The sequence below is a fragment of the Cherax quadricarinatus genome, chromosome 6 (assembly GCF_038502225.1).
Source record: "Cherax quadricarinatus isolate ZL_2023a chromosome 6, ASM3850222v1, whole genome shotgun sequence".
NCBI classification, from domain to species: Eukaryota; Metazoa; Arthropoda; class Malacostraca; order Decapoda; family Parastacidae; genus Cherax; species Cherax quadricarinatus.
In genome coordinates, this window is record NC_091297.1 from 4,082,547 (window position 1) to 4,103,487 (window position 20,941).

General features: G+C 36.9%; 1 protein-coding gene across 4 annotated transcripts in view; it reads left to right on the plus strand.

Annotated features, from left to right (window-relative positions):
• LOC128693539 (tetratricopeptide repeat protein 39B-like) overlaps positions 1-20,941 on the plus strand; it is a 273,976-nt gene that overhangs the window by 238,695 nt on the left and 14,340 nt on the right. For 3 of the 4 annotated variants that reach the window (XM_070079906.1, XM_070079925.1, XM_070079917.1), the window contains 4 exons: positions 1,029-1,094; positions 1,657-1,680; positions 9,008-9,175; positions 17,470-17,651. In XM_070079906.1, coding sequence (XP_069936007.1) covers positions 1,029-1,094; positions 1,657-1,680; positions 9,008-9,175; positions 17,470-17,651 — 440 coding nt within the window. The remainder of the gene's footprint in view (positions 1-1,028; positions 1,095-1,656; positions 1,681-9,007; positions 9,176-17,469; positions 17,652-20,941) is intronic. The other variant, XM_070079910.1, reaches the window with a different exon arrangement.

Consider the following 20,941-nt stretch of genomic DNA (forward strand, 5'->3'; position numbering starts at 1 on the left):
ATCCCTAGGTACCTTCCCCTCTTTCATACATTTATTAAACAAAAGTACCAACCACTCCAACACTATATCCCCCCCCCTGCTTTTAACATTTCTGTCATGATCCCATCAGTTCCAGCTGCTTTACCCCCTTTCATTCTACGTAATGCCTCACGTACCTCCACCACACTTACATTCTGCTCTTCTTCACTCCTAAAAGATGGTATACCTCCCTGGCCAGTGCATGAAATTACCGCCTCCCTTTCTTCCTCAACATTTAAAAGTTCCTCAAAATATTCTCGCCATCTACCTAATACCTCCCTCTCCCCATCTACTAACTCCACTACTCTGTTTTTAACGGACAAATCCATACTTTCCCTAGGCTTTCTTAACTTGTTTAACTCACTCCAAAATTTTTTCTTATTTTCATTAAAATTTCTTGACAGTGCCTCTCCCACTCTTTCATCTGCTCTCCTTTTGCACTCTCTCACCACACTCTTCACCTTTCTTTTACTCTCCATATACTCTGCTCTTCTTATAACACTTCTGCTTTGTAAAAACCTCTCGTAAGCTACCTTTTTCTCTTTTATCACACCCTTTACTTCATTCCACCAATCACTCCTCTTTCTTCCTGTACCCACCCTCCTATAACCACAAACTTCTGCCCCACATTCTAATACTGCATTTTTAAAACTATTCCAACCCTCTTCAACCCCCCTACTACTCATCTTTGCACTAGCCCACCTTTCTGCCAATAGTCGCTTATATCTCGCCCGAACTTCCTCCTCCCTTAGTTTATACACTTTCACCTCCCTCTTACTTGTTGTTGCCACCTTCCTCTTTTCCCATCTACCTCTTATTCTAACTGTAGCTACAACTAAATAATGATCTGATGTATCAGTTATATATATATATATATATATATATATATATATATATATATATATATATATATATATATATATATATATATATAATATATACTTAAAAATATAAAATTAGGATTAAATAGGTCATAATTGGCATTTAAAACTCTTTCGTTTGTGTTTCAGATGATCTCACAGCTTCCTCAGAAAATTCTTAAGCTGCTTGAGTTTGTCGGCTTCTCAGGTAACAGGGTGAGCATCACGTTTTCTTCTTTATTATATTAACGCAGTTTGATCAAAAATACAGTAGACACTTGAATCAACTCAAAATATTTAGAATTTTTCCATAAGCTGGAATTTAAAAATTAAGGTATATATATATATATATATATATATATATATATATATATATATATATATATATATATATATATATATATATATATATATATATATATATATATATATATATATATATATATATATATATATACAAATAAATGATCTGACATTTTTGAATGCCGTAATAAAACTTCTTGGTCAGTGTCACAAAATCCCTCCTATAAGCTTCATTTAAACTGGTCCTGGTCTATTTTTGTATTTGCATATATGTGTGTGTCAATATAATTGTGTATACATATGTGAAATGTGACAATTTAAAAATTTATGTATAAATTTTGACAGCTTTCTAATGTAAATATTAATGACATAATATTATTAGTTATGATGATCCAGAAGTTGTGATAACTGTTGTCGTGGTTATTGTTTTGTGAAATTACAAAATCCTTTTTTTCTTATTTTGTGTCAAATTCAGTCGTGTCAGGTAAGAGATCAGAAGGTAATTGATTTTTATTATATTTTGGTGTGGTATATGTGTCGTTGTATGAGTGTTGAGCCTTCGTTTTACAAGTTGTTGACAGTCTGTTTTAACCGGATGAATATCACAAAAAAATATATATTTAGCTCCAGTTTTTCTTTCGTCGATTTGTCTGGCAAGACTAGTTAAGAAATTATAAAAAAATTTAATTTCTAATTGGCTATGGTAAGGTAATTAAGTCCGAGGTGGTGCTGCGCAAATGTGACATCTTCGATGTGTGTCATGAAGCATCACATGTCTGGACGACTCAATAATTATAATTATCTTGCTTTAATAACCTGCTGTAATTAATGTTAGTGAAAGTGGCAATATTTTATGCCACTTTGTCACACAGAAGCTCTCTTCTGTATCGCCTTACTGTCATTACTTTCTTTTGTAACACTTATGCAAATTAAAGTCTAAATACAACGGGAATTATTTATATATTTCGAGGGTAATATATAGCATATTTAAATATATATATAAGAAATCGATAATACAGAGTTTTTGCACTAAAATGTGATGTTATTACAAAAATATATAAATCTTTAACAAAGAAATATGGAAATTTCTGACACAAAATTAACACTTATTACTGGTTCCCACATTCTCCTTTGAGAACCATTTCCATGTAAATGATCAGATGACTTTTAAATTAGTTAATTTTTTTTTCGAAAATTTCTGAAGGATTGGCTTAATTTTAACCAGTTATATACTATAATTTACATAAAACACAATTTACATATTTATGTCTTGGCTTATTGTGCAGCAACCGTAATATAACTTACGCAGACTGATAGTGAAGTTCACCAGACTGATAGTGAAGTTCACCAGACTGATAGTGAAGTTCACCCTCAGTAATGAAACAAGAACTTGTAAAAAGAAAGTTAAAATGTGTTGTAGTAGACAGCTGGAGATTTTTTCTGTAGTCTGTGTAGCTGTACTGGCTGCTCGAGTGGGTTTGAAGTCTTTCCACTACACGAGGGTTATTAAAACTGCATGTAGCCTGTTCACCACGAACACATTAATCCCTAACACAGAGATTAAGGTTTAACCTCAGTGTATATACACTGAGAGATATATACACCTCACTGTATATATACCCTGAGATATATATGCACCTCACTGTATATATACACTGAGAGATATATACACCTCACTGTATATACACACTGAGAGATACATACACCTCACTGTATATGTACACTGAAAGATACATGCACCTCACTGTGTATATATGTTGTGTGATTCGTCAAGAGTATCTCAGTGTATATTATAGATACCTTAAAGTCCTATTTGTTTAGTTATCACTATAGTGTGTAATAATCAGAATTGTTGTTGTTGATTTTTTTCCACTTTTTGCATGGCTTCACTGAAAAAACTAATATATATATATATATATATATATATATATATATATATATATATATATATATATATATATATATATATATATGTATATATATATATATATATATATATATATATATATATATGTATATATATATATGTATATATATATATATGTCGTGCCGAATATGCAAAACTGGTCAATTAGCAAGAACTCGTTTAAAATTAAGGTCTTTCTAAAATTTTCTCTTATACGTTTAAAGATATATTTTTTTCATTAATGTTAATGTAAAAATTTTTAATTTTGCACCAAAAGAATCTTAGAAAACTTACCTAACCTTATTATAACAAGAGTAATTTATTTTAGCCTAACCCAACTAAATATATTTTAGATTTGTTTACAGTAATTTAATACTAGACAAACTCAGTGAAATATATTTTTTTCGTTACGTTCAGAATGATTTTGGCGACATTATTGCATACACAAATTTTCACTTGTCTTATATGGCAAGATGAGCGTTGCTATTTAAGCCAAGATGGCAAGTTCTGCCTATTCGGCACGACATATATATATATATATATATATATATATATATATATATATATATATAATGTATATATATATATATATATATATATATATATGTATATATATATATATATATATATATATATATATATATATATATATATATATATATGTATATATATATATATATATATATATATATATATATATATATATATATATATGTATATATATATTATATATTATATATATATATATATATATATATATATATATATATATATATATATATATATATATATATATATATATATATATATATATATATAATAATAATAATAATATCTTTATTTCTTTAAGTACATATGCAAGGTATACAGACCATAGCTGACATCAATGACATGCTACTGTATAGGAAGCCGCTTGTTATGCTGAGCATTTCGGGAAAATTATGTCAGTTTTGTCCCAGGATGCGACCCACACCAGTCGACTAACATCCAGGTACCTATTTTAAACTGATGGATGAATATGAACAGGGACAGCAGGTGTCTTATGGAAACATGTCCTTAATGTTTTCCAGGCGTACCGGAGAAGATTCATCCCACAGAATTCTGAAGCACACTCTGTGGCCGTTTTCCTTGTAATTACAGATGCCGCCCTCTTTAAATGAGTTCATTTTAATCAGTCCCATTTCCTTTGTATAACTTGTAGAAGTCTCCCCTTTAAATGGACCCGCTTTCTCGTGGATGGTTACTCCATAATTACCACTAACTTCTATATCAGTGTCAATATAATTATGTATGTAAAATTACTTATATCAGAACGGAGTCTGACCTTATTTTTTATATTTTCCATTACTTTCGTTTAGTATTACCATATCAGTGCTTCTGGGATTTTTCTAATTCTACAATGTTAAACCTTTCTTTTAGTATGGGCCAATAGGCCTACTGCAGTGTTCCTCCTTTCTTATGTTCTTTCTGGCTATGGTTACTGGTATGCCTGGGGGCATTTCCAGTTCCCTTCTCTCTCTCTCTCACTTTTACACAGGGTTTGACAAGGTAGGTTAAAGATCCCTAGCATTATTGACAAGCTATTTACAGGTTAAGGATTCCTAACTTTATTGGCAAGCTAAGAGCTGTTACCTACATCAGTTCATTCGAAAGCATTTTTATTATTATGAGACATACAAGCAGGGAACAGGATGAAGTTGGAGCCATCTGTGGGCCAACATTTTCATCTGATCAACTGACTTTATCTCGTTGACATCACAATGCTGTACGAATGTGTTCCAGACTTGAGTCATCCTGGGAATAAATGATCTCAGATGAAGTGATGTTCTGGTACAGCCAGAGTGAAGTTGCTGCTTTCTGCCCGTCTTGTGGTATAGAAGCTTGCTTCACGCTGTCCTCGAAGTATATCCAAGTGTCGGACTTTTACAATATTGGCCTTGTACATAACAGTAAGGCCACCCACATCCCTCCTGTGTTGAAGGCTCTGCTGAAATGACAGATCTATCCAGGATTGTTCCAGGCGAGAGATGAGACGTCTTGCTCTGTTCTCTACTCTGTCAAGCAATCTCTCTCTCTCTCTCTCTCTCTCTCTCTCTCTCTCTCTCTCTCTCTCTCTCTCTCTCTCTCTCTCTCTCTCTCTCTCCCTCTCCCTCTCCCTCCCTCCCTCCTTCCCTCTCTCCCTCCCTCCCTCCCTCCCTCCCTCCCTCCCTCCCTCCCTCTCTCCCTCTCCCTCCCTCCCTCTCCCTCCCTCTCCCTCCCTTCCTCTCCCACCCTCCCTCCCTCCCTCCCTCTATCCCTCCTTCCCTCTCTCCCTCCCTCCCTCCCTCCCTCCCTCCCTCTCTCCCTCTCCCTCCCTCCCTCTCCCTCCCTTCCTCTCCCTCCCTCCCTCTATCCCTCCCTCCCTCTATCCCTCCCTCCCTCCCCACCTCCCTCCCCCTCCCACCCTCCCTCCCTCTCCCTCCCTCCCTCCCTCTCCCTCCCTCCCTCCCTCCCTCCCTCCCTCCCTCCCTCCCTCCCTCTCCCTCCCTCCCTCCCTCCCTCCCTCCCTCCCTCTATCCCTCCCTCCCTCCCCACCTCCCTCCCTCCCTCTCCCTCCCTCCCTCCCTCCCCCCCTCCCTCCCTCCCTCCCGCCCTCCCTCCCTCTCCCTCTCCCCCTCCCTCCCTCCCTCTCCCTCTCCCTCTCCCTCTCCCTCCCTCTCCCTCTCTCTCCCTCCCTCTCCCTCTCTCCCTCTCTCCCTCTCTCCCTCCCTCCCTCCCTCCCTCCCTCCCTCTCCCTCTCTCCCTCCCTTCCTCCCTCCCTCCCTCCCTCCCTCCCTCCCTCCCTACCTCCCTCCCTCCCTCCCTCCTTCCCTCCCTCTCTCCCTCCGTCCCTCCCTCCCTCCCTCCCTCCCTCCCTCCCTCACCCTCTCTCCCTCCCTCCCTCCCTCTCCCTCTCTCCCTCCCTCCCTCCCTACCTCCTTCCCTCCCTCTCTCCCTCCCTCCCTCTCCCTCTCTCCCTCCCTCTCCCTCCCTCCCTCCCTCTCCCTCCTTCCCTCCCTCTCCCTCCCTCCCTCCCTCCCTCCCTCCCTCTCCCTCCCTCCTTCCCTCTCCCTCCCTCCATCCCACCCTCCCTCTCCCTCCCTCCTTTCCTCCCTCCAGTGAAGACGTCCTTTGGGATTGTATTTGCTTGGACATCCTCCTCTTTTTTACAACTTTGCAAGCTCCTAATGATGTGTTGATTGTAACACGAAAGGCCTAGAGCTAACATTCTACTCCCCCCGTGGTTGTTTTTCATCCTGTATCGTTGGGTTTGCGATATTGGCAATGTATGTATAGAGGAAATGCGTGCAGCATTCTGGGCTCGCGACCCACCGCCGGGGAGCTGGACGAAGTATTCCAGATGTAGCTCTGAGATGTTCCTTATGTTGTTCTATTCCCCACTGTATTTTAGTCAGTGTATTTTGTCTTTAAATAAAGTCCACCTAGAATATAAGGGTGATAGGAGAAGAAAATATTCAAACAGCTCTGGGGAGAACCTTGAGTTTTTCCTGAAGTAATTTATTCTTTTCTCTGAGGGTGAGGGTCCCCAGGACAGTTCCAGAGGTGATACCTTCCTATCTCTCTCTCTCTCTCTCTCTCTCTCTCTCTCTCTCTCTCTCTCTCTCTCTCTCTCTCTCTCTATATATATATATATATATATATATATATATATATATATATATATATATATATATATATATATATATATATATATTTTATCACACTGGCCGATTCCCACCAAGGCAGGGTGGCCCGAAAAAGAAAAACTTTCACCATCATTCACTCCATCACTGTCTTGCCAGAAGGATGCTTTACACTACATTTTTTAAACTGCAACATTAACACCCCTCCTTCAGAGTGCAGGCACTGTACTTCCCATCTCCAGGACTCAAGTCCGGCCTGCCGGTTTCCCTGAACCCCTTCATAAATGTTACTTTGCTCACACTCCAACAGCACGTCAAGTATTAAAAACCATTTGTCTCCATTCACTCCTATCAAACACGCTCACGCATGCCTGCTGGAAGTCCAAGCCCCTCGCACACAAAACCTCCTTTACCCCCTCCCTCCAACCTTTCCTAGGCCGTCCCTTACCCCGCCTTCCTTCCACTACAGACTGATACACTATTGAAGTTATTCTGTTTCGCTCCATTCTCTCCACATGTCCGAACCACCTCAACAACCCTTCCTCAGCCCTCTGGACAACAGTTTTGGTAATCCCGCACCTCCTCCTAACTTCCAAACTACGAATTCTCTGCATTATATTCACACCACACATTGCTCTCAGACATGACATCTCCACTGCTTCCAGCCTTCTCCTCGCTGCAACATTCATCACCCATATATATATATATATATATATATATATATATATATATATATATATATATATATATATATATATATATATATATATATATATATATATATTCTCACGTTTAGAAAAATGTTACTATAACACAGGAAGTACCAAGAAGACTGTTGGTGAGAAGGGGACGAAGGAAGCAGCAGTGACAGTAGTAGCTGGTCTGGTACTGTCTGTCACAGTATTGCTGGTATTGTCTGTCACACTGGTGGCCGGTACTGGCTGTCACAGTGGAAGCTGGTACTGCTTATCACAGTGGTAGCTGGTACTGCCTATCACAGTGGTGGCTGGTATAGCCTATCACAGTTGTGGCTGGTACTGCCTATCACAGTTTTGGCTGGTACTGCCTGTCACAGTGGTAGCCGGTATTGGCTGTCATAGTGGTGTCTGGTATTACCTGTCACAGTAGTGCTGGTACTGGCTGTCCCAGTTGTACCTAATACTGTCACAGTGGTACCTAATACTGTCACATTGGTACCTAATACTGTCACAATGGTACCTAATACTCCTGTCACAGTGGTGGCTGGTATTGCTTGTCACAGTGGTATGTGGTACTGCCTGTCACAGTGGTACCTAATACTGCCTGTCACAGTGTTGGCTGGTACTGCCTGTCACAGTGGTAACTGGTACTGCCTGTCACAGTGGTAACTGGTACTGCCTCTCACAGTAGTACTTGTACTGCCTCTCAGAGATGTAATGGTGGTAAGACTTTACCACTGGTAACTACCGTAACTGAGTGGTACCAGGTAAAGCCTGCCATTAACGAGGACCTTTGTTCGAACCCCGTTTATTCTTCTCCTCTTACACTGAGACTGTTGCTCTGTAAGACATATCTCTGGTTTACGTAACTTACGTTTGATTGGTCATTTTAATGGTGTCGTAAGTATGGGAGAGTGAGATACATAATTGTAATAATAATCTTGTACGTGATGCAACTTATACAGACCATAGCTGACATCAGTGACATAATATATAGAAAGCCCATTGTTATGCTAAGCATTTCGGGCAACTTAGGTTAATTTTGTCCCCAGGATGCGACCCACACCAGTCAGCTAACACCCAGGTACATACTGCTAATTGAGCAGGGACAGCAGGTGTCTTAAAGAAACATGCCCAGTGTTTTCGCCCGTACCGGGGATCGAACCAGGGACCTTAGTGTGTGAGTTTAGTGCGGTACCAACCGATCTACAAGAGTGAGAGAGAGTTTTTAGAGCAAGTCTACATTATAATAACTCCTCAGTCAGTGTTGAGCTTCAGCTCTGTAGTGTTATATCAAGATTTATAATATCATGCTGTCAAACTTTATAATGTCATGATATCAAACTTCATAATGTCATGATATCAACTCTCAGTCCATGGTGATGACCCGTTATCTTAGTTTCTGGGAAGACACTGTTTTTCTGCCATATATTCTTCAGTTTATTCTTTCCCATGTAAATATGATTAAGATAACGCCAGTTTTTACAGATATCCTGTAGTATGTACTTCCCCATGAATATTTTACAGGTATGAATATTATATTTGTTGTGTGTTGTACAGCTCTTGGGCCTGACTGAGTTAGAGCGCGGCTTCTACCTGGAGGGCTCACTACGGAGGGTGCTGTGCGCTCTCATCCTGCTGGGATATCATCTCATAGCTACCTACGTCCTGGGCACATCCGAAGGCGACCTTGAAATGGCTCAAGTTATCCTTGATGACCATTTAAAGGTAACTTAGTCGATAACTTGTTATCGTAACAGAATGGTTGGTGTTTGTGTTTGTAGCTAAAATTTTGTGGGATGGTTTTATGTGTGACTAGTCGTCTCAGAGAGTAACTATAGGTAACTAGACGCCATACGGAGATATTCAGAGATATTGCATGGAGATACGCTGAAATAATGTACGTAGATACTTTGGGATAGCATGTGGAAATACGTGGAGATATTGTCGATGTATGCAGTTTATGGTTGTTTTGCATATTGTGATATATATATATATATATATATATATATATATATATATATATATATATATATATATATATATATATATATATATATATATATATATATATATATATATATGCAAAACAACCACTCTGAAATCCTCTTTCACCTGTTCTTAGTAACCTATACATGGAATTTTTTGAAACAAGGTTACTTAACACAATCCTCCCTAATAGAGCTAAATGGTTCAGATATGTTGATGATATTTTGTGTCTTATGCCCAAAAATGTAGATATACACCATTTCCTAGGAAAATTAAATAGCTTAGCCCATTCTATAAACTTTACTGTTGAGTTTGAAGAAAATAACTCATTGCCTTTTCTAGATGTTTTAATTATTAAGGGTAATAATGAATTCAAATTTAAAATTTACAGAAAACCTACAAATAACTGTTCCTATGTCCACTATTATTCCTCGCATCAAGATAGAGTCAAACTGTCTGTTTTCTCATCAATGTTTTTGAGAGCTTTACGAATTTGTAGTCCTGAGTTCATAGATGAGGAAATATCCAAAATTTATGAAATAGGTAATGATTTGAAATACCCAAGAAATGTAATTGATAAATCTTTTAAAGTTGCTAGAAATACTTTTTACAATCCAAAAAGGGACAACCAGCCTTATTCAACTAAAAATATGTTGGTTCTCCCTTACCATGAAAACTTGGTTGATATGCCTTCTCTTCTTAAGACTTTTAATATTAAAGTTGTATTCAAAAATCTTGATACAGTAAAAAAACTTTTGATAAAGAATTCCCCCCAAAATGCTGATGGATGTGTCTATAAGATTCCTTGTAAAATTTGCGATAAAGTTTATTACGGTCAAACTGGTAAAAATCTCGAACTAAGATTAAAACAACATAAATATAGCATTAGAACTGGACAAGATTCCAATGCTCTATTTATTCATGTAAGAGATTTTAACCATCCAATTGATTTTCAAAAAGTTGAGAAAGTAGTATCAAGCAAGTCCATGGTCGACAGGAATATAATTGAATCTTGTTTCATAAAAAGCAGTTTTGACAATAATATGAATATTTCCTTTTGTTTATATAAATTAGATCCATTTATAATTAATAGAATTTGGGAAGAATTTAATAATACACTGGACAAATAATCTTTAAAATTTCTTATTTCTTGGGTAGAATAGTTTGTGAGGTGAGTTGTGCCAAGGACCTATCCAAGTTGGGTCGGCGCGCGTCAGGTGTTTAAACCGTTGTGGGATCTGATAGTGAGGTGCCGGCCAGACCCCTTATATAGCTTCCTTGGATGCTTTACTTTCATAGTTCCTTGATAATGTGAGTAGTCACGAAAGCGCTTGGAATTTCTTATTCTTTCAGAGTGGTTGTTTTGCATATTCTGAAATCACCTGTTTACTGTGATCTTATTGCATATGTATATATATATATATATATATATATATATATATATATATATATATATATATATATATATATATATATATATATATATATATATATATATATGTGTGTGTGTGTGTGTGTGTGTGTGTGTCGTGCCGAATAGGCAGAATTTGCGATCTTGGCTTAAATAGCAACGCTCATCTTGCCATATAGGACAAGTGAAAATTTGTGTATGCAATAATTTCGCCAAAATCAATCTAAACGTAACGAAAAAAATATATTTCACTGTGTTTGTTTAGTATTAAATTATTGTAAACAAATCTAAAATATACTTAGTTGGGTTAGGCTAAAATAAATTGCTCTTGTTATAATAAGGTTAGGTAAGTTTTCTAAGATTCTTTTAGTGCAAAATTAAAAATTGTTACATTAACATTAATGAAAAAAATATATCTTTAAATGTATAAGAGAAAATTTCAGAGAGGACTTAATTTTAAACGAGTTCTTGCTAATTGACCAGTTTTACATATTCGGCACGACATATATATATATATATATATAAAAATATACATATAGATATATATATATATATATATATATATATATATATATATATATATATATATATATATGTTGAGGTGGTTTGGTCATTTAGAGAGGATGGATCAAAGTAGAATGACATGGAAAGCATATAAATCTATAGGGAAAGGAAGGCGGGGTAGGGGTCGTCCTCGAAAGGGTTGGAGAGAGGAGGTAAAGGAGGTTATGTGGGCGAGGTGCTTGGACTTCCAGCAAGCGTGCGTGAGCGTGTTAGATAGGAGTGAATGGAGACGAATGGTACTTGGGACCTGACGATCTGTTGGAGTGTGAGCAGGGTAATATTTAGTGAAGGGATTCAGGGAAACCGGTTATTTTCATATAGTCGGACTTGAGTCCTGGAAATGGGAAGTACAATGCCTGCACTTTAAAGGAGGGGTTTGGGATATTGGCAGTTTGGAGGGATATGTTGTGTATCTTTATACGTATATGCTTCTAAACTGTTGTGTTCTGAGCACCTCTGCAAAAACAGTGATAATGTGTGAGTGAGGTGAAAGTGTTGAATGATGATGAAAGTATTTTTTTGGGGGGGGATTTTCTTCCTTTTTTGGGTCACCCTGCCTCGGTGGGAGACGGCCGACTTGTTGGAAAAAATATATATATATATATATATATATATATATATATATATATATATATATATATATATATATATATATATATATTTATATATATATATATATATATATATATATATATATATATATATATATATATATATATATATATATATATATATATATGCAATAAGATCAAAGTAAACAGGTGATTTCAGAATATGCAAAACAACCACTGTGAAAGACTAGAGAAATTCCAAGCGCTTTCGTGACTACTCACATTATCAAGGAACTATGAAAGTAATGTATCCAAGGAAGGTATATAAATTCTTCCCAAATTCTATTAATTATAAATGGATCTAATTTATATAAACCAAAGGAAATATTCATATTATTGTCAAAACTGCTTCTTATGAAACAAGATTCAATTATATTCCTGTCGACCATGGACTTGCTTGATACTACTTTCTCAACTTTTTGAAAATCAATTGGATGGTTAAAATCTCTTACATGAATAAATAGAGCATTGGAATCTTGTCCAGTTCTAATGCTATATTTATGTTGTTTTAATCTTAGTTCGAGATTTTTACCAGTTTGGCCGTAATAAACTTTATCGCAAATTTTACAAGGAATCTTATAGACACATCCGTCAGCATTTTGGGGGGAATTCTTTATCAAAAGTTTTTTTACTGTATCAAGATTTTTGATATTAAAAGTCTTAAGATATTTCATAGATAAGGAAATATCCAAAATTTATGAAATAGGTAATGATTTAAAATACCCAAGAAATGTAATTGATAAATCTTTTAAAGTTGCTAGAAATACTTTTTACAATCCAAAAAGGGACAACCAACCTTATTCAACTAAAAATATATTGGTTCTCCCTTACCATGAAAACTTGGTTGATATTCCTTCTCTTCTTAAGACTTTTAATATTAAAGTTGTATTAAAAAATCTTGATACAGTAAAAAAACTTTTGATAAAGAATTCCCCCCAAAATGCTGATGGATGTGTCTATAAGATTACTTGTAAAATTTGCGATAAAGTTTATTACGGTCAAACTGGTAAAAATCTCGAACTAAGATTAAAACAACATAAATATAGCATTAGAACTGGACAAGATTCCAACGCTCTATTCATGTAAGAGATTTTAACCATCCAATTGATTTTCAAAAAGTTGAGAAAGTAGTATCAAGCAAGTCCATGGTCGACAGGAATATAATTGAATCTTGTTTCATAAGAACCAGTTTTGACAATAATATGAATATTTCCTTTGGTTTATATAAATTAGATCCATTTATAATTAATAGAATTTGGGAAGAATTTAATAATACACTGGACAAATAATAATTTTTAAAATTTTCTTGGGTAGAATAGTTTGTTGGTGGGTTGTGCGAAGGACCTGTCCAGTTGGGCCGGCGCGCGTCAGGTGTTTAACTGTTGTGGGATCTGATAGTGAGGTGTTGGCCAGACCCCTTATATAGCTTCCTTGGATGCTTTACTTTCATAGTTCCTTGATAATGTGAGTAGTCACGAAGGCGCTTGGAATTTCTCTAGTCTTTCACAGAGGTTGTTTTGCATATATATATATATATATATATATATATATATATATATATATATATATATATATATATATATATATATATATATATATATATATATGTTTATGTCGTGTCGAATAGGTAAAACTTGCGAATTTGGCTTAAATAGCAACGTTCTTCTTGCCGAATAAGGCAAGCGAAAATTTATGTATGCAGTAATTTCGCATAAATCATTCTGACACTAACGAAAAAAATATATTTCATTGTGTCTGTTTATTATTGAATTACTGTAAACTTATATAAAATATATTTAGTTGGATTAGGCTAAATTAAATTGAGCTTGTTATAATACGGTTAGATAAAATTAGGTAATTGAAGATTGGATATCAGATTGAAGGGAGAGAATATGGAGGAGGTGAATGTGTTCAGATATTTGAGAGTGGACGTGTCAGCAGATGAGTCTATGTACGATGAGGTGAATCATAGATTTAACGAGGGGAAAATTGGTGAGTGGTGCACTGAGGAGTCTGTGGAGACAAAGAACTTTATCCATGAAAGCAAAGAGAGGAATGTATGAGAGTATAGTTTTACCAACGCTCTTATATGGGTGTGAAGCATGGGTGATGAATGTTGCAGCGAGGAGAAGGCTGGAGACAGTGGAGATGTCATGTCTGAGGGCAATGTGTGGTGTGAATATAATGCAGAGAATTCGTAGTTTGGAAGTTAGGAGGAGGTGCGGGATTACCAAAACTGTTGTCCAGAGGGCTGAGGAAGGGTTGTTGAGGTGGTTCGGACATGTAGAGAGAATGGAGCGAAACAGAGTGACTTCAAGAGTGTATCAGTCTGTAGTGGAAGGAAGGCGGGGTAGGGGTCGGTCTAGGAAAGGTTGGATTATTTATTATTATAGTCAAGGGGGAAGCGCTAAACCCGGAGGATTATACAGCGCCTAGGGGGGGATGTGGAAGGCATTCAGGCTTAATTCGGGGAACTGGAGCACAGATCCAATTCCTTAAATCAAGAGCCCCTCACCAACATCAAGGAACCTTCCTTGATGGGAGGAGGAAAGGTTGGAGGGAGGGGGTAAAGGAGGTTTTGTGTGCGAGGGGCTTGGACTTCCAGCAGGCATGCGTGAGCGTGTTTGGTAGGAGTGAATGGAGACAAATGGGTTTTAATACTTGACATGCTGTTGGAGTGTGAGCAAAGTAACATTTATGAAGGGATTCAGGGAAACCGGCAGGCCGGACTTGAGTCCTGGAGATGGGAAGTACAGTGCCTGCACTCTGAAGGAGGGGTGTTAATGTTGCAGTTTAAAAACTGTAGTGTAAAGCACCCTTCTGGCAAGACAGTGATGGAGTGAATGATGGTGAAAGTTTTTCTTTTTCGGGTCACCCTGCCTTGGTGGGAATCGGCCAGTGTGATAATAAATAATAATAAATAAATTTTCTAAGGTTCTTTTGGTACAAAATTATTGATTTTTACATTAACATAAATGAACAAATTTATATATATATATATATATATATATATATATATATATATATATATATATATATATATATATATATATATATATATATATATATATGTCGTGCCGAATATGTAAAACTGGTCAGTTAGCAAGAACTCATTTAAAATTAAGTCCTTTCTTAAACTTTCTCTTATACGTTTAAAGATATATTTTTTTCATTAATGTTAATGTAAAAATTTTTAATTTTGCACCAAAAGAATCTTAGAAAACTTACCTAACCTTATTATAACAAGAACAATTTATTTTAGCCTAACCCAACTAAATATATTTTAGATTTGTTTACAATAATTTAATACTAAACAAACACAGAGAAATATATTTTTTTTCGTTAGGTTCAGAATGATTTTGGCGAAATTATTCCATACACGAATTTTCACTTGTCCTATATTGCAAGATGAGCGTTGCTATTTAAGCCAAGATCGCAAGTTCTGCCTATTCGGCACGACATATATATATATATATATATATATATATATATATATATATATATATATATATATATATATATATATATATATATATATATATATATATATACACGCTGAACTACCACTGTGAAAAAAGTAGTAGAATTCCAAGCGCATTCGTGATTTCACACATTATCAGGGAACTGTAGAAATAAAAAATCCAGAGGAACTCATATAAGGAAGGAGACAACACGTCACAGTTACCTTACAACACCTGACTTTTTATGATGATGTCAGTGAAACACATTTTATATTCTACAAAAGCATTAACAATTTAACTTTTCTAATGTATGTTAAATTCTACCCAAATTTTATTAATTATAAATGAATCTAATTTGTATAATCCAAAAGCAATATTCATATTATTTTCGTATATTCCTGTCGACCATGGACTTGCTAGATATACTTTCACCATCATTCACACATAATCACTGTCATTGCAGAGGTGCCCAGATATGACGGTTTAGATGTCACTCCAAACAGCCAATAACCCAAACCCCTCCCACCTCCAGGACTCAAGTCCGGTTAACCGGTTTCCCTGAATCCGTTTACAAAATATTACTCTGCTCACACTCTGACAGCTCGTCAGATCCCAAAAACCATTCGTCTCCATTCACTCCTAACACGTTCACACATGCCTGCTGCTTGTCCTTGCACATAAAACCTCTTTTACCCCCTCCATCTTTTCCCAGGACGACCCCTACCCCTCCTTCCCCCTCCAATACAGATTTGTATACCCTCCGTTATTCTGCTTTGTTCCATCATCTAAATAACCAAACCACCTCAACAACCTCTCTTCAGCTCTCTGAATAATATTATTAGTAACTCCACACCTCTTCCTAATTTCCACACTACGAATTTTCTGCGTAACATTTTCACCACAAATCGCCCTTAGACAGGACATCTCCACTGCCTCCAGCCTCCTCCTCGCTGCAGCATTTACAACCAAAGCTTCACACCCATATAAGAGTGTTGGTACTACTATACCAGTGGTTCCCAAACTTTTTCAGCTTGTTACCCAATTTAACATGCCACATAAAGCATGTTACCCCTTTCACAAAATGTTGTTATTATTGATATATATGGCTAAACATGAACGTATACAGCCTCGCATACTCTGCTAATCCTAGCAAAACCATTGAAAACGTAAGAACCACACATACATTATATATAAAATTAATAATAGCTACAAATTCACAGTAACAGTGGGTAAATACTAACTATATACTGCACAGGGCAGTACACATACATACCAGCTTATGTCTACCTCGGCTGATGCTCACAGATAAACTGACAGTGTGAAATAGAGGCAGCCTCAGGAAGTGAGTGACGCGTACTGGACAGGTCGATCTGGGCTACTGAGTGACTTTTGTCCTGAAGCATACTTGTCAAAATACTTTTGGGTTTCCACACACTTAGCTATATATTTCTTCTTTTCTAATACTGTATATTAGTTTTTGATGTTTATTGTTATTTGGTTTAACTTTATTACTTACTTATAATAGGTTTACTTTACAACTTTATATACTAAGACAAAGTTAACAATAATCCTCATACCGGGTACCGCATTGTTTTCTTGATTTTCAGAATTCATAACTTTTTTTCTGTCACCCCTCCATTACCCCCCAAAAATGGTTAAATTACCCCCAGGGGATAATTTACCCCCAGTTTGGGAACCACTGTACTATACTCTCGTACATTCCCTTCTTTGCCTCCATGGATAACGATTTTTGTCTCCATAGATACCTCAATGCAACACTTACCTTTTTTTCCTTCGTCAGTTCTATGGTTAACCTCATCCTTCATAAACCAATCTGCAGATAAATCTTCTCCCAAATATCTGAACGCATTCACTTCTTCTATACTCCCTTCCTCCAGTGTGATATCCAGTTTTTCTCTACCTAACTCCTCTGATACGCTCAGCACTTTATTCTTTATTTACCTAAGAATTAATATTTTCCCACAGTTGTACCCAAACGGTGCGTGGTTCCTGTTCTTTGCTGCTCGTTTGGAATACGTGAAAGGGAACTTCGACCTAGCAATAGCCAAGTACAAATTCTCATTGCACAGCCAAGACGAGTGGCAGCAGTTCCACCACCTGTGTTACTGGGAGCTTATGTGGTGCTGCATCATGAGTGCTCAGTTCAAGTGAGTCAGCATTCTTGCAGTACTACGATCAAGGATGAATGATGAAGAACATTCTTGTTCATCACAATGCGTGAACAGTTCTTCCAATGTTTCTCTTGTTATCCTTCATATAGTTCCTTCAGCATTTTGATTTTGGATTACTTGTGTTATGCCTGTTTATGAAGTTGTTTAGAAAGTTTTCAGCTTTTTCTTGGTTGTCAGATTGTTTAGAGTTTTAACTTTCTCTTTTTTTGTAAGATTATTCAAATACTTTTAACTTTCTATTATTTATAAGATTCTTTAGTTTTAATTTTCTCCTGTTTGTAAGACTGATCAGATCGTTTCTACTTTCTCCTGTTTGTAAGATTATTCAGATACTTTTAACTTTCTCCAGCTTGTAATGATTTCCAAATTGTTTCTACTTTCTCCTGTTCGTAAGACAGATCAGACTATTTATACTTTCTCCAGTTTGTAAGATTGTTCAGATACAGTTAACTTTCTCCAGTTTGTAAGATTGTTCAGATACAGTTAACTTTCTCCAATTTGTAAGAGTATCCAGTTTCTACTTTCTCGTATTTGTACTTTCTCCTGTTTGTAAGATTGCTCAGACTATTTCTACTTTCTCCTGTTTGTAAGATTGTCAGACTATTTCTACTTTCTCCTGTTTGTAAGATTGATCAGACTATTTCTACTTTCTCCTGTTTGTAAGATTGTCAGACTATTTCTACTTTCTCCTGTTTGTAAGATTGATCAGACTATTTCTACTTTCTCCTGTTTGTAAGATTGTCAGCCTATTTCTACTTTCTCCTGTTTGTAAGATTGATCAGACTATTTCTACTTTCTCCTGTTTGTAAGATTGTCAGACTATTTCTACTTTCTCCTGTTTGTAAGATTGATCAGACTATTTCTACTTTCTCCTGTTTGTAAGATTGTCAGACTATTTCTACTTTCTCCTGTTTGTAAGATTGATCAGACTGTTTCTACACTCTCCTGTTTGTAAGATTGATCAGATAGTTTTAACTTCGTAACTTCTCCAGTTGAGGTCAGCAGTTTTCTTTTAATCAACTTGCAATTGTTACTTCACTGTAGTAATATATTTTATGATGTGAGGCAGCCCAGAGGGAGAACTTGAAGTCGTTGAAGTTATTCCCATCAATTTCGTAACAAAATAAGACGCCTCGCAATTCGGTGATGGCACAATGGAATTCAAGTGTTTATGTATGATGACTATATTGTGTGTGAACAAGTGTGTAAACCAACGTGTAAACCAGTGTGTGAACTAGTGTGTAAACCAGTGTTTAAACAAGGTGTGTAAAGTTAAATGCAGTTCAGTTTTCGCACTTCTGAACGGCTGCAATATTTAATGGTTGATGCATCTTAGGGTCAGGATAGCGCCAGTGTGTGGGCGCAAATTTGTCAGTAGTAAAACATTAAAAAAACCATGTAACAGTTGGAATCTTTGTCGTAACTGCAGAACGCCTCTTATGATCAGCTTCAAAATATTAACGTTAATGCAACATTCTATAAGAAGAATGACACCCAATAAATTTAGACAATGTAGGTGCCAAGTTTAAATTTTAATGTGATTGTTAAAAATAACTTGAAATTGTTGGAATCAAATCAGTAACTGGAGAATGCCTTTTCTGATCGGATTTAAACTTTCACTGATATTATCGATTGGCTTCAGTCATATAACTGGGAAAACAAACCCCAGAAGAGAAGAGATAATTTACACACTCTGTAAATTTAAATATATATATATATATATATATATATATATATATATATATATATATATATATATATATATATATATATATATATGTCTAATTTGCGAAAAAGTCTGTAACCTACCATAACCTATATATATATATATATATATATATATATATATATATATATATATATATATATATATATATATATATATATATATATATATTTCCAGCAGGATCTGCAGGAGGTTACACTGGAATTCGACCTCAGCACCTCAAAGAGATGGTAAATCCAGTACTCGGTGAATCTGCATCAATTCTTCTCACCGAGTTAACAACTTTCGTCAACAATTGCCTGGCTGGGCGAATCCCAGAAGAAATTAAACCTTTCTTTTTTGGAGCCTCACTATGTGCTTTGAAGAAGAGGGATGGGGGAATCAGACCCATTGCAGTTGGAAACACTCTTCGCCGTCTCGTTGTCAAAGCAGCAGTGAGAAACATTCGCCTAGAAGCTGCCACTTTACTCCAGCCACACCAACTGGGCTTTGGGGTCTCTCAAGGCAGTGAAGCTGCAGCTCATGCAGCAAGGGCCTGCATCAGGGACCTACCAGAAGACAAGGCCATAGTCAAACTTGATTTTAGAAATGCCTTTAATATGGTGAAGAGAGATGCTATTTTGCCAGCTGTTCGGGTTCGGTTCCCCAGTCATTTCAGCCGGCTACAGCAAACCCTCAATTCTTTTGTTTGGAGAACATGAAATTCAATCATCAGAGGGTGTTCAGCAGGGTGACCCACTCGCTCCACTTCTCTTCTGCTTGGCAGTAAGAGAACTAACTTCCAGCCTATGCAGTGAGCTCAATATCTGGTACGTGGATGACGGCACTCTGGCAGGTACTGAAGAGTCCCTCGTGGAGGACCTACAACTGGTGAAAACACAGGGAGAAGACTTGGGACTCATCCTCAATCCCTCTAAGTGTGAAATCATCACAGCGAACCAGGAAATAATCAATGCTGTGCGAAGAATCCTCCCGGAAGTCTCAACTACAACTCCGTCCAACAGTACCCTCTTGGGGGCACCGCTGGGTCACCAGGCCATCGATACTGTCCTCAGGGACAAATTGAATGACCTGATGAGAATGGAGGAGAGAATAAGCGATCTTGATGCCCATGATGCTCTGTATCTCCTCACAAGGTGTCTTACTATGCCAAGACTCACTTACTTCTTGAGGTGTGCACCCTCTTTTGACAACCCAACACTCGATGAATATGACGCACACCTGAGATCAACTTTTAAGAAGGCACTGAACCTGTCACTAGAGGATGAGCAATGGGATCAGGCAACCCTCCCAGTGCGACTGGGAGGTATAGGGGTGCGTAAAGCAACGCATGTTGCTTTACCTGCTTTTCTGTCTTCGTGTTTGACTTCCAGTGCATTAGTCAAGAAGATAGTGCCCGAACGCTTGAGAGACTTGGTAGGAGCTCAAGACCCCAGGTTTACTGAAGCAGCGATTCGGTGGGACACCCTTACAGACTCCTCCAGTAGACCAGCTCCTCCCAAACAGCACAAACAGTCCCACTGGGACAAACCGATCATGG